The sequence below is a fragment of the Camelus ferus genome, chromosome 3, assembly GCF_009834535.1.
Source record: "Camelus ferus isolate YT-003-E chromosome 3, BCGSAC_Cfer_1.0, whole genome shotgun sequence".
Classification (NCBI taxonomy): Eukaryota; Metazoa; Chordata; class Mammalia; order Artiodactyla; family Camelidae; genus Camelus; species Camelus ferus.
The window spans coordinates 100,125,987-100,141,068 of record NC_045698.1 but is presented as its reverse complement, the minus strand read 5'-3'; the positions used below and the strand labels follow the sequence as shown (position 1 = coordinate 100,141,068).

The 15,082-nt window shown below is 45.4% G+C and overlaps 1 protein-coding gene across 6 annotated transcripts in view; it reads right to left on the bottom strand.

Annotated features, from left to right (window-relative positions):
• Positions 1-15,082, bottom strand: part of ARHGAP26 (Rho GTPase activating protein 26) — a 414,886-nt gene that overhangs the window by 185,752 nt on the left and 214,052 nt on the right. For all 6 annotated transcript variants that reach the window (XM_032476994.1, XM_032476996.1, XM_032476997.1 and 3 more), the window contains exon 12: positions 11,265-11,301. In XM_032476994.1, coding sequence (XP_032332885.1) covers positions 11,265-11,301 — 37 coding nt within the window. The remainder of the gene's footprint in view (positions 1-11,264; positions 11,302-15,082) is intronic.

Genomic DNA, 15,082 nt, shown 5'->3' with positions numbered 1-15,082 from the left:
TTCCAGGACTCTGCAATGGGAAGCACAGGGCACACAGGACTGACAGGGGTCTCATTCACCCCCTTCCCACACTCTAAGCATGAACACTACCCAACAGAATTTTCTTCACGAGCCAACCATATACACAGGAACCTAGCTTCTTCTTCATGGCTTCTGGGGACACACCTAGAGGAAAATAAGCTGAAAGGGACATACAGAAATTAAAACAGGGAGCAAGAAAAGAGATGAAGCCCCCACCTGGCCTGGAATAAACCTGCCAGCTCTCAGCCTGAGTCAAGGGAGGCTTGAAGAGAGCTATAAAGTGTCCCGATTCTCAGCTAGACTCACGCAGCCCAAGTGGCAGTGTCTGGGCTCTTTGCACAGTTCAGGCTGAGGACTGCAGAGCAGCTTGGGAGGAAGGAGTGTTTCCTTGTGAGTTTTTACATCTGCAATTGCCCAGTCCACCCTCAAATCCCAAATCAGGGCAGCAGTGAAGGAGCAAGGCTTCACACACGCCTCGGTAATGCCAGCCACCTTAATCAGGACCATTTGTCTCCTACCCGGGAATCTGGACATCCCGAGAATGAACTGCCGTCCAGTGGCCTCAATTCCTTCCTGCCTTGAGGCCTGGGTGGCTGTGCACTGATTTCTCAACCAAAAGAGATCACTGCCAGCTTTCCGAAAATGGAAGCGTTTCAAGCAGAGAACCAATTGCCTCTGTCCATCGAGATCTCTTCCCTGCCTTTATCCACATGTCCTCCCACCTTGATCTGCCCTAGGAATGGTTTAGGTAACTTATGGTCACGACCAACTCTGAGAGGGTAAAGGGCAGGGAAAGAGATGACATTCAGAATCCGAGGCCTAAGATTTGGCCCTGGAGGCACCATTAAGCTGGGCGACGTGGGCACAGATCACCTCTCTGACCCTTTTCCTCATCTGTAAGATCAGGTGCAGTGCAAATTAAATAAATCAACACCCGTGAAGGCACTCTGAGGAACTCAAAAGGAAACTTGTAGAGCGTCATGTTTTTCTATAAAGAGCCTCTGGTTGTGGATATGATGGTGTTACTGACAATAACAGCAGAGGGCAACATTTAATGACTGCTTAAGAGTTCCAGGCCCCACTGACTTAAGAATTTCCTTTCTAATCCCATTTGACCCTCTCAACAAACTAATGATGGGGGCAGAAAAACTATCCTCATTTTACAGGTAAATAAACTGAGGCCTGGGGAAATTAATTTCCCAAGGTCACACACCCAGGAAGCCCGCAGGCTGGGATTGCAGTGCATGTGGGTAATAATACTCTAGAGCCAGCGTTCCCAGTCACTACTCAACACTCCCCCAACTGCGGCCAACAGCACTTGATAGCCTCGGCTAAATCTTACATGCCGAATGTGAGCCGCACACTCTGAGCACTGATTAGGGTGCAGAGGAATGATCTTGAGGAACCAGTTTGCACTTAGAATGAAGCCTCAGTTTTCTCATCTGTAAATGGGGTCAACACTACCATCAATCTCAAATGGTTCTTATAAGGATCAAATGACACAATGTATGTCAAACACTGGGCACATTGCCCGTTACATGGTATGTGCTAATGATAATTAATAATATCATTAATGATAATGCTCATCATTAATCGAGAGCATGCACTTGGTGGCAGTGGGGAAATTTTTTTCCTCTCTGTCTCAACAACCCCTCGCACTGAGCTTTAGGAGTTAAAGATGTCACCGTGAACCTGCTCACTGTTACTTGGCTGAAGCCCAAAGTTGAGATGCCAAAGGGCAGCTTGCACCTGCCAGGCCAAGGCCTGCTGTCTGTCCAGAGCCCACACTGCTGACGGGAAGGGGGATGTCAGGCCACAGCAAAGTCACACACTGGCTGCAAATGCCAGTCTAAAGTTGGCTAAGAGAGAGGATGGATTTGTGAAGTGTCATTTAGGACAAGCAGAAAGGCTCCAACTGTCCAGGCACGTCCCAGAAGCACCTCTGCCAGCCATGTCCTTGGCGGATGGAGGAGGGGCTCACCAAACAAAAGGGATGGGAACCCTAATAACAGCATCTCTGAGAAGACAGCCTGTTCCTTTTTCTTCCTCTCTTGCTAGTCCCCAGCCAGGACTATGCTCAAGCTGGGGTGTCACTGCTCAACCAAGTATCATCTGAACTCTGCATGGACCACAGCAACCCACCAGGCCTTGCGCACAGCTCATAAGGAAGAGTGGGGAGCAGAAAGTCAGCACCTGAGTGAAGTGGAATGAGGCCATCTCACCCATTTGCGGCTCAGGAGACCAAAGTGGTGGCGACGGACACCTGCCATGGAGGGGAAGGGAGAAAGAAAAAGGGCCAAGAGGGCTTCCGGGGCAGCGGGAAGGAAACACAGGCAAGGGAGGGAGCGCGCGCCTGGCTTCTATCAGCCCCGGCGTGGCAGGCGCGGGAGCAAAGCGGGAGGGGAAGGTGCACTCAGCTGACAGCCATGCCCACTAAGGCCGTTCATCCTTCTCGGGTTTAAAAGGGGGAAATGTTCTATTTATAAGCCACTGACCAGTGGGGACCTGGCAGCCACTGGATGGCTCTGATCCTACAGGGATATTGGTTACCAGTGGCTGCCTTCTCCAGCCTCTCAAGTGTGGGTGTTCTCACAGCAAAAGGCCGAAGGTGACCGGAAGCAAAAGGAAGATAAATCCTCCTTCCTGCCCTTCGCTGCTTTGGGAAGCCCGCCAGACTCTGAGTGACGGCTGGAGGCTTCAGAACCCTTTACAAACAATGACCCCTGTGATCCCGCCAAGCCTTCCCCTGCGAGCTTCAAGACGAAAGCTCTTTTTCTGTTTTTCAGATCAAGGGAAGCTGAGGCACAGAGACGAAGGGAGTGGAGAAAGCGGAGGCAGGGCACTGGGTAAACAGAGCACAGGTAACGATGCCCTTCCCAGCTCCTCTCCTGGTCCCCAACCTTGTCCTCATAAAATAAAAAAGCCTTGACACAGCACCATCAGGGAGTCTGAAAAACTGCCAAAAGAACGGGTGTACGCAACGGAAACAACACATAGGGCAGGTCTGGCTGTGCTGCCAAACGTCCCCGGGAGAGGAGTGGGTCACGTTACGGTTCTGCACGTGGGAAGCTCGAGTCACTGGAACACGTGATTCCCACTCTCCCAGCATCATCCTTGACGTGCGAGGAGCCACCGATGATTTCAGGAGAAGGCTCACTAAGAAGGGACCTGGAACGGCCCCTCAACGGCAAAGGGCCGGACGGGTTAGGTGCTGGAGGCTGATGATCAAACTCCGTCCAGCCCACATGCCGACAGGACAGCAGGGCGGAGCAAGGATTTCATGCAGATCAAGAATAGCTGGAGGAAAAGACCCTGGCAGTCAGGCAGACTGGTCTGAACATCAGCTCTGCTACTCCTCAGCTCTGGGGCCCTGACTTCTTCAAGCCTGTTTGCTCACTCGCAAACTGGTAACTCACTCGTTCTGAAAAGCACTTCTGCAAAAGTCACCCACTCAGGGACCAAGCTCACGCTCCCTGCCGTAACTTCATGCTGTCTTGAATAGCCTAATATTTAAAAACTCAGCCTTGTATTACACTTAAGAGTTAACAAACTTACAGCCCTTGGGGCAATTTCACCACGGCCTGTTTGTAAATAAAGTTTTATTAGTAAACACCCACCCCCACTTGTTTCCACATTGTAACTTTCACACACCACAGCAGAGGTAAACAGTACTGCAAAACCGAAAATGTTTACTATCTGGCCCTTTACTGAAAAAGCTGGCTCTGGTACCAAACAATAACATTCAGAAAACCAGAGGGGGTTATATTTACTTGTGGTTTTCCCCCAGCGCACATTCAAATAAATCTAAATGGCAATTGGAAATGTCTGTCTGCTACTACCCAGAATGATCTCGGGTCCAGCCAGCAGTGCGCATACCCCACTTTGAGAAATGCAGCCCTGAGGATTCAATGAGCTAACACAGGGTGTCAGGACGGAAACAGCAGGGGTGCTGGCTGCTGCCCCTCATTCTCCTCCCCTGCTCCCCTAAAAAAGCGGCTCTGCCAACCCAGTGAGCCCTCTTCCTCTCATACAGGAGAGTAATTGGCAGGACCAGATGACAAGAAGGCACTTACACTTGCCGAACTTAAATCCCCACAGCAAGGCTAGGAGATAGGGGTTCTGGTTTATCCTCATTTTACAGATAAGGAAACAGAAGCTAAGAGAGGTCCACCCAGCATGGATCCATGGCTCCACGGCCAGTGTGCCTACCAGATAATCGACACCATTCACACTGTCCCTTCCACAGAAACAGCTCTCCCCAGTCCACACGCAGGACCTGCCCAGAGGAAGTAACTCGAAATACGTACTAAGACTGATGGTGCACAAGGATGCTCAGCCTGATGCTGGTCGTAAAAACAGAATTCTAGAAATGGTTCGACAAATTAGGATATAATCTTAGGACATAATATTCAACAACCATTACAAATAATTATAAACAATTTTCATCATTTGGAAAAAATGCTTGTAAGTTTTTAAATACTTCTAAGACATCATGGGAAAAAAAGCAAAGAGGAAGTATCTCCAGGGATGATATTATTATACTAAATTTTTGAAGATCATTTCTTTATTTCCTTTATATTCCACAATGAGCGCCTATTATTTTTATAATAAGCAAAAATACAAGTTTGAAAAAAAAATACAAGTTTGTCAACCTCCTTAGGAGTGAGGTTCAGGGATTCAATGCCTACACCATACAGATAACTACATCCCGATTCTGACTTTGCCATCTTTCTCCAATCACCGCTCTGCCCGTCTCCAGTATGAATGACATGTTAGCCAACTGCACGGGTTCGTGAGCATTACACAAATACAGAGGATTCTTGTCAAAGGATGGGGTTAAAAACCAACTGAAAGGAATGAAGGGATTAAGACGGGGAAGCAACAAAGTATTCTGATTTCCTTATTCTGGGGAGAAGGGAAGGAGGAAGTTTCTATTTTTTTCTAGTCTTTCCAGCCTAGACGGAAGCCCATCTGTCCGGACCCTGGTGCATCGGCAGAGGGCACGGACATTACACACCCACACGCGTACGAGGGGCCATGTGTCTACCATCTCCCGAAAGTCTCCACTTCATCAGCATGTCGTATACTCAAATGCAGAGTCATAAGGTCTGCTTATGGATGTCCTTACCCCTCACTACTCATGTCCCCCAGGGCCCTTAAGAACTTTGAGAGGTATTAATTCATGAAGAGCTCCAGGACGTCTGGACTCCTGCAGTTAAGTCTAGGGAACGGTTCAGGTCAGAGACACAGGAACATGTAAAACGAGAGTGGGATGCAGAGACCCCTGTCCTTGTGAAAAGTCAGCTGGGGCCGGAAATTCAGGAGAACGCACGTCTGGAGCAACTCAGGCCCGTTCCTTTGAAATGATCTGACTGAGCTAAGGAATTCGAGTTAAAACTCACATTCAGGAAAGCAGCCCTATGAAGTCAAGAATCGGAGACAGCCCTCTGTCTCGGTCTGTCGATCCTCAAACAGCTGGCGAAGCAGTGAGAAAGCAGCATTTCTCTAATCATCTCAGAGCTAAGTAGGCAGCGACATTTATTACTCAAAACTTCAAACCTGGTGAAGCCCAGCTCACATTAGAAGAGCCTGCCTTCCCCTGACTCTCCTGTGCTGGGCTGTGTATGCTCTCTGACAAGTCCCCGGCTTTCCAGCTGTCCCGCAGGTGGGACTCCAGGACTCCAGCAGCCTGGGCTGACAACAGGCCCCTGCCCGGCTCCCCTCTAGCATCTGATCTGGGCTCGTTTCAAAGGAGCACGAACCAATCCTCACAGAGCCTTTGGGGAGTAAATCTTACAACTTCAGTCAAACATAAGGCAAGCAACGGGACACAGACCCAGGAGACATGCAGGAAGGTGGCAAAGGGTCAGATGGGTTGAGGAGGCGCTCCTGCCCTGGGCAGGGTCCTGTTCTCTGTAATAATAAAGGGAGAAAAGCAATGGCGCTCAGCTGCTGTCTGGATGACTGACACTGGGGTGTGATCACTCCCTAGCGAAGCCACACAGGGAACAACAAACCACACTTCCTTCTCAGTATCCTTATTCCTATCTTTCCTCATCCATCTTCTACTGGGCAAGCATTTAACCAACTAGAGAAAACAGCGTCATGGACGTATATTCCTGACATTCCAGGAATAGACCCAGGGAAGGTTCCTGACGGCAGCAGGATCCATGCTGAGAGGCCCAGAGGACTGCCAAAAGTAGCCGGCTGGCCTGTGAATTTAGTATTTAAGGATTAACATAACTGAGAATACACAAGGCTGCTAGGCAGAAAACTAACGCTCTAATAAAGGTCTGATTACGTGGGAAGACACTCAAAGCTCTTGGAAGAGGTGACTTAGTTTTATCAGAGCATCAATTTTCTGCAAATTCAGCTGTACAATTCCATGCAGTCCTAAACGAAAATTTTTAGTTTTTGAACAATTTGTCAAACTTAACGCTAGAATTTATATAGAAGGATAAAGGTCTACCAGCAGCTAAGTCAACCCTTAAAAAAAAAGGGAGTAAAGAGAGAGGACTTAACCTACCAGATATTAAGACTTGCCTCAAAGTCATCATATTAAAACCAGCGGTTTTAGAACAAGAACAGACGGACCAAAGAAATAAAGAGCTCAGAGACAGAGCTCAGACGTGCAAATCTAATACACAATAAAGTGGATCTCATGAGTCAAAGAGGGAGAGAAGGGATAATTTGGTAGTTATTGTTGGAAAAGCTGGCTTTTCATGGGGATAAAAATAAAAATGAATCTTCATGAAGTATCATATACAACGGGAGAGTAGAAACCTAAATGTGAAAGACAAAAATCATGAAGTCCGTGAAAGAAAATGTGGGCGCACATATTCGTGACATGGGTCAGCAAGGCCTTCTTTAAAACGCAACCTGAAAATCATAAACCAGAAGGCCAAAAAAATTGAATATATAAAAAAGAAAAGCTTCACACTCAAGGAAGCACATCATGTATAGTATTAATTGATGGCAAAAGGGGAAGATGTATTTAAAGTATCCACAACTAACAAGGAATGACTATCTAGAATATAGAAGGAACTTTACAAACAACAAGAAGAAATGGTAGCTGCAATAGAAAAATGGGCAAAGGATAAGAACAGGCAAAAACCAAAAGAGAGCAACCAGTAATCAGGCACATGAAGAGATGCTCAAACTCATTATCAGAGAAATGCAAATTAAGCCAACGATGAGCTACCATTTTATACCACTTAGATTGGCAAAAATTAGGAAGCTGAATAATGGCAAGAGTTCACAGGAATGGAGACAGCCTCCTGTTGGGTTAGGGGGACTGGGGATGGACCACTCTATGCCACAACATGAGAGCCCTCCCTCAAACGAAGAGACCAAACACCCTCTGACTGACCAGCAATTCCCCTCCAGAGGAAAACCCAAGGAAACTCTCACACAAAGGAACATGCACAAAGATGTTCACTGGGGTCTTGTTAGTGGTGAGGAGGAGATGGAGGCACACAGAGCTGGAGAGCATCTCCACCCAGGCTTACACTCCATGGAGTGAGCAGCAGACAGACACCACAGTATGGAAACAGACAAGGGAAAGTGGGCGGCTCCTAATATGATGCTGGGGGAGCACAGGAGGAAACAGAGCAAGACATATAACCATTTATATAACTTTAACACACAGGTAGATAAAAGATACACATTGCCCAAGAATATACTGTAAGAGCACACATTAGAATGGCAGTCTGTAGCAGAAGACAGGAACAGGAGTTGGGAAAAGAATTAAAAGGGAATGAGTGAATAAATGAATGAAGGAAGGAAGGAAGGGAGGGACCTGTGATGATCATGTACCACGAGCTGAGGAGTAGGATTAATTCACTCTCGGTGCCTGAGGTCCAGATAGAGACCAGAGAAGAAAGGAGGGGGGTAATGGCTCTGCAAAATGTGCATGTATTTACCTGCCACCGTCCTTTCCCTGGCAACTGGCCCATCTGGAAAATAGCAGCAGTGCCAGACATTATTCATGGCCCTGTCCTACACCCCACAGGCACTGTATGCCCCAAAATTTTAAGATAAAAGTAACAAATTCAGAAGTGTCCCTAAAGGAATCCCCTTTTGTGACCCATCCCTTCAAAACGTTCTGGGTCTGCGATAACATGTTGGCATTCAAATTCCCACCAAAATGGTTTCTAGAAAGGAAAATGCTAGACATTTGGAATTTGGCTATTAATGGTGAAAAGCACAATGTCCCACTCTTAAGTTCGTATCAGACTGATTTCTTACCTTTAAAAGAGTTTCGACTGCCCTATAAACAGTTGCAGAACAATTAGACGCTGGGCAATAGCGCCACCTGTGGCGGACAAGTGCTATGGGTGGGTGTGCGGTGAAACCGCAAATCACTGCCACCAGGAATAGGAAGAGAACAACCCACGTCAGAGGGGAGGGGAAGCAAGCTAAGGCTTGTGTGCTGAGAAAAGCGGGTCCTAATGCCAAAGGAGGGGAGCAAACACCAACCCAGAGCATTACTCTGGTTTTGCCGGCTCGGAAATAAGTGAACAGAACATCTTTTAGAATAATAACTCTAGGAAAATGATTTCTATCCAAAGTACTCCTGGAAAAGTGGCCAACATGTTCAACCCATCTTTTTCTTTCCCACTTCCTAAATGAAAGGATAAGCAATTGAAGAATCATTAAAGATTTGAGGCAGCCAACTCTCTGTGCCCTGTGAGTAACAGGATGCCAAAGGCAAAATGTTGCAGGTGTCTCTGTCTCCCAAAATGGATCTTTCTGTATTGTTCTTTTCCTAGGGATGTGGAATATCCTCGTGGTTAACCGTAGAGATGTTACACAGAACTCAGATTAAATCATGTCCCCCGAGTTTATCAACTTCAATTTCCTAATCTACAAAGTAGGTCAAAAGCCCCTACCTCACACAGCACTGCAAGTATTAAGTAAACTAACGTGCATAAAACATCCCGAAACACAGTAAGTGGCCAATAAATGCTATCTATTAATAGCTGTTATTGTAAAATATAGACTCCTTGTTGACAATGCAAAGTCTAGACAAGTATTTAAAGTAGAAGGTCAGTGTCTTCTAGTAACCTACCCTCCAACCTGATTAAGACTTTGATGATAAATATATTTCCAGACTGTTTTCTATCAATATATATATAGATGAGTCAAATAACATATTTTAACAAATACATGGTTCCACAACCTGAATTAAAAAAAAAACTCAATGAACAATACTGTGGGCGCCATTTTTGCAAATACACCAAGATCTCTCTTGTTCTCTTTGAAGGCTACATAGTACTTTACGGTATCTTTAGTCAGTTTCCTATTGAACATTTAGATTGGCTCCAGTTCTTTGCTATTATTATCAAGGCTTCAATGAACTACTCGTTACAGAAATATCTTTGCACTCCAGTATGTTCTTTAGCATAAATTGCAGGGTCAAAAGATATTTACTTTTTAAAGGCTTTCAATACATATTCCACAAAGGCCTCAAAGAATGGTAAAATCAGCCAGCATGTCCCCCAGTAGCATCATGGTTGTCTTTCAAATTGATTGGCACTCATCTCAAGGAGAGAGAAGCGGGTTTGTAAGGTCAAAGGTTACAGGCAAACTTCTGATCGGGGTTGGGGGGGCTGTCTCCATTCATATGCATCTTGTCCCCCGTAGTTCTCAGCTCCTTTATTATAGAAGTGTGTCCCAGGATTGGGGCATGGCGTGGGCATCTGTTATTTTAGCCTGCCTGGCATCTACCGTCTCCGGTCCTGCTGGGTTCCCTGATCTCCGTTTGGTAAACTACTCTGCTCCCATTTTATGAATACTCTTGAAACTATCAATCAGGATGTGTTGTTTTCCCGCAGATGGGCCGAAGCTAGACTTCTGGAACTTCAGAAAAGAGAGGCAAGGACTAAAAACAGTTTAACAGCTCTATTATCCTATAAGTATTATCCAGAAGATCCTTTCTCATTGGTTCCTAGGTCTCCAGAACTGGTCTGTTCTCAAGTCTTGTTTCTTCAGCTCTTCCTGCCTCACCCTGCAGTCTTCCATATGCCTTCATTATTATCGCTGTTGTCTTTGCTACTGTTATTTTAGCCCAAGTTGTCAGAATTGATTTCAGACATTCTGAAACAACCCCACCTGTCAGGGGAATAATGACCTCTTTCCTTGAATATTTACTTGAAAAAATTTTCCCGTGTTCAGTTTTTGAGAGGAAGAAAAAAAAAAACAACACAGAAACATATTTTCCTCTCCTAAAGGCCTCTTCACCTTCCAACAGCAACCATTCCAAATTACTTAATATTTTATATAAAACGCTTGGTAAAATCTGTATTTTGGAAAGAATTGAAGGAGGAAAATCTCTGTCCCATAATGGATTTCGCACACAGACAAAACAGCTCATCCTTTTGTCCAGAGGCACTGTTTTACTGGCTTTTCTGACACTTCTGGAATTCACGGTTGGGCTGTCTTTGAATTTTTTTTTCAAGTAGATTTCACAAAGCAAATTTGAGGCAAGGGGACAGGATTTCCTTTGTACTCTTGTAGCAACCTGGAAGGAATTTGGTTTTTTCTCCTGTGCACCAAGGAGATAATCAGTCCCAACACTCTAGCAAGAGCAGTGTCATTTTAATCCTATCGTCTCTGCAAGGTTACAGGTGCCCTTGGAAATCATGATTAACTGGAGCGCTCAGAGCCAGCACAGGGAGACGTGCTGTATATTCCATAGCGGCTACCCAGGGTCCCTCCCATCAGAGAGGAAGATGATTACAGAGTTCACCATCTCCACACTGAACTCCCCAAAGAGGCAACAAGGAACACAGAGTCAGTTACTAAGTGATCACTAAGATGGTTCTTGCCTCTCCAGGCTCGTGAGTGAGACTGCGTAGGAGGCAAAGTCAATTCTGGCTTCCCACAGGACAGGGCTCTTGGGGAGCTGAGTATTATTGGATTAAGTGACTTTTAAGTGGTGTCTGGAGCTGCATTCTTAAGACGACATAGGATTAACTGAGATAATGTGCATAAAAATTCTTTGTACGGTGTGAAGTGTCAGGGAGCACGAGATGTCATCACGGCCTTGGCCTCGCCACTCAGGCTCACTGAACAACCAGGAGTCACTGACCTGGTAAGTCAGGGCAGAAGCAGCTGCACTGGGGGAATAGGGCAGCCCCAACATGCCCACATCACCTCCTGGTGGTTCTTTTCCGGAATAACAACTTCTCATGCCCAACCTCACCCCCAGCTGAAGAAAAGTATCCACGCAACATACTTACTCCCTTCGCTCTGACTGTCTTTGTTCGAGTTGTAGACCTGGAAAACAGAAATAACATTCACTGTGTGCATGCGTGCATTTTATACTATCCTACAGGTTCCCGGAAGAAACCCGTTACCCTCCCGCTTTCCCTTGTTTGTGCTAGACAATGGAAGGCAGTTTCTGGCCCCCAAATATAAATCCCTTCTAGAATTTACCTACTTCCAGATATTTACTTCAGCTGTTCTCAAGTGTGTGTACATCAGAATCACCTCTGGAACTTTATTTAAAAAAAAATAATTTCATATTCCTCCTTTTTTAAAAACCCAAGCTTCTATGTGTATACAAACTAAAAAGGAGAAAAAAATTTAATTAGTTACAAATCATTAAGCAGTAACTGTGCACCAGGCAACGTGCTAAGCAATTCACATGAATTACCCCAAATTACGCACACAACAATTCTGTTTTTAGCACTGTTTTACAGATGGAGAATTCGAGGCCTAGAGGGGTTAGCTACGGTCTCACAGGCAGTCGGTGGCAAAGCCAGGACAAAGATACATTACAAACTGTTAAGTGCTAACACTGGGAAGGAAGGGGACCAATCACATTTTATTTTATATTCTTTTGTGAATTTCACGTTATAAGGAGAATGTATTACTTTTAGAATAGAAACCCCTTAAATGATTTATAGAAGTCATAAAAGGGGAAATGCTCCAACATAAAACAGTCATTTTTTTCCTGTAGAGTGCTGGAAGGTAAATATTTTAGGCTTTGGGGGCCAGGAGGCAAAAGTCAAATCAGTGATATTATATAGGTACTTGAAAAACAAAAGAGAAAACAAATCTCCACAAGTTTTTTGCTAAAAACATTCAAAATACAGTAATTTTTTAAAATATAGGTGTAAGATTCCTAGTGGGGGAAAATCCCTCTTAGGGCTTCATGACTCTCTTTTCAGAGATGCTTGGCTCAGTTCTTCTGGGGGTTGGTTCTCAACCAACAGAATCACTTGGAGTATCTCTTCCAAGAAGTATAATTTTCTGAAATACAGGTCTACTAATCAGAAGAATAGAAGTTTTTTTTCTTTTATAGAGGGAAGACAATGTTTAGCTTAAATAGAATTCAAAGTATTTCTTATCATCAAATAAACTTCCAATGTTCATCTATAAATACTGTGTTTAGATCACGGGCTACAAAAAAGCAGGTGGCGAGCTAGATGTGGCCTGTGGGCCACAGTTTGCCAAGCCCTGATATGCCGACATCATTAAATAAGATAATAAAGCCTCCGCTTTAAGGAGAAATCATAGTGCACACATCTTCTCTTGGTGCTTATGAGTCTGCAGGCATGAAAAGGCATAGGGTGAAGTTGGTCATAACTTTAAAAAAAAAAAAAAGGATATTCCAAGTGATTCTGACAGCCATCATGGTTGAGAACATCTTATTTAAACTTCCTAGAGGGTATCTGTATGTACACGCAAGACTGGGACATTGTGCTATACACCAGAAATGGACACATTGTAATCGACTGTACCTTAATTAAAAAAAAAAAAAAAAAAACCCTAGAGGAACAGAGCCCCAGGCATGTTTGAAATGAGAACCATGAAATCCTAACAGGCATTTTCGCCTGCTATGAAATATGAAAGGGATGCTGGTCCAGCGTGGGCAGTAATTCCAGCTTGGCTCCCCAGTTGCTCTGAGTCCTTGGGTAAGTCTCTCCACCCTCTCTGAGCCTCTACTGCCCCATCTGTAAACCGGAGTTAGCCACAAGGCCTTTGAATTATCAAACAGATAATTTGCCAAATCACCTCATTTTATTAATATTATTCTTTTCTTGAAGAAAACCAAAGATGAATAGCCACTTATTGAAGGTCAGAAAGATGAGGACAAAATGGGTTGCTGTATTTCCAGCAGAGAGTCTGATGAATGAAAAGGTATCACTTCGTATGCTTTAAAGTTCTTGTGATTACAAGTCAAAAAACTGATGTTGTCTTTTGGAGGGAAGAAGGCCAGTGCAATTGGCAACCGGTGCTCAGCAGAGAAGGGCAGGGATGCGGATGGGACAGAGGAGCAGCGATGCAATCCCGCGGGGCCTGGTGACCTGTGAGGGCAATGGGTAGCGTCGCCAGGACCAGCGACCCACAGAGAAGGGCATGTGCTCAGCTTGGACAGGTGGGTAAGGGAAGTGCAGGGGAACAGACCGTATTTGGGCAAGTCTGCTTTCTAGCCATCCCTGATCACTTCATTCCTCCCATTAAATGCAAACACTCCAGCCCAGAGAAACATGCTCCTATTTCTAAACGGCAAAATCCAGAAGGAACAGCAAAATGCAGGGCTTTCAGCTCTCCTTAATTAGGAGGGGAATTTGCACAAAATTACTTTCCTTTCATGTTTCCTGGGGCCCGGGAGGCTCCTTCCTGGAACACCCAAGCATTCCCCAATTCAAGGAGGCACGATCAATGAGCCAAAGATGCCAGGAACCTGTGCCACTCGCTCCTCGGAGGCCAGGCCATTCATCTCTGTCTAGTTTGGGTAAATGAGCCAAAGAGAATAAATTTAAGAAGAAGCTAACAAACCATGCCTGCCAGGACTGTGTGACTACACGGCCCAACACGGAAGGCCCAGGGTAGGGAGCAGCCTCCCCCTCACACAGGCCAGATGGCTTTGTTGACTCTGCACTGACCCAGTATCATCCATGACATCATCAAACCTTTTTAACCACCTTATGGGTTGGGTACCAGTGTTATTCCCATTTTACCGATGTGGAACCTGAGGCCCAGAGAGCTTACACAGTTTGTCCAAGGACACAGAGCTGGAAGGCAGTGTAGTAGTCTATCTTGCTGCTGCAGGAATGCTCCAGTTGTCTTTTACTTTCCTGGGCAGTGGCAAACACACACACCTACCAAGCCGTACCAGTAGTCTATGGTTTGTAAACACCTTCCACTCCTGCAGAAGCAAAAGGCATGCCACTCGCCCTTTAGAAACGGTCCATCTGTTCCAGGGAAACCTTTAAATTTCATAGTTGCCTGCGAGTGTCAGACTGAGGTTCGGAGACGAGGGCAATTTCCTAAAATAAAAGGCCTCTGGCACTGGCTTCTTATGACTGATTAGCAGAGTTAGCTCAGGTTTGTCTGCTTTCAAGTAAGCCTCGCAAGAACCTCTGCCTTCAAAGGACAGAACCCAGCTCTCCAGGATCAGTTCAAGGGGACATGAGTCACTCGACAATTCCTGAATTATAGCTCCTAGGAAGAGTGAATCAGTTAATACACCAACTCAACAACCCAGCTTGAGCCAAAGTCTATCCATCTTGCTTAGTCAGAGTGCTCTAAGACCTGGCCGCTTTAAAGTCTCTTAGCCCTCAGGCTTTATACAGCACTTTGATTCTGGGATGTACTAGTTTCTGCTGAATTCCATATATGAGGATTTGTTAAATATCCATGCCAATGAGTATCTATTTTCAAATGTATGCCTCTAGAGAACACAAATTACACATGTTTATGTTATCAGAGTCCATCTGAGATTCATTAGGAAATCATTACAACAGCAATGACAGATTAATGCAGACGATGGTGACAAAAGCCTCATTATGTGTCAGACACCAGGCTGAGCACTCTAGATGCATTATCATGTTTAGTCCTCATGCCGACCTAATGGTTCCCATCATACAGATGAGAAAACTGAGGCATTAGAGAGGGTAGGTCACTTGCCCAAGGTTAGGCAGCCGGAACTGGGCAGAACCCAGACAGGAACTCAGACAGTCTGTCTCCAAAGCCCATGCTCTTAACCACTAACCACACGATACACAAGACATGACGATGACGATGAAGGTGCTGAGATGCCGTGGGC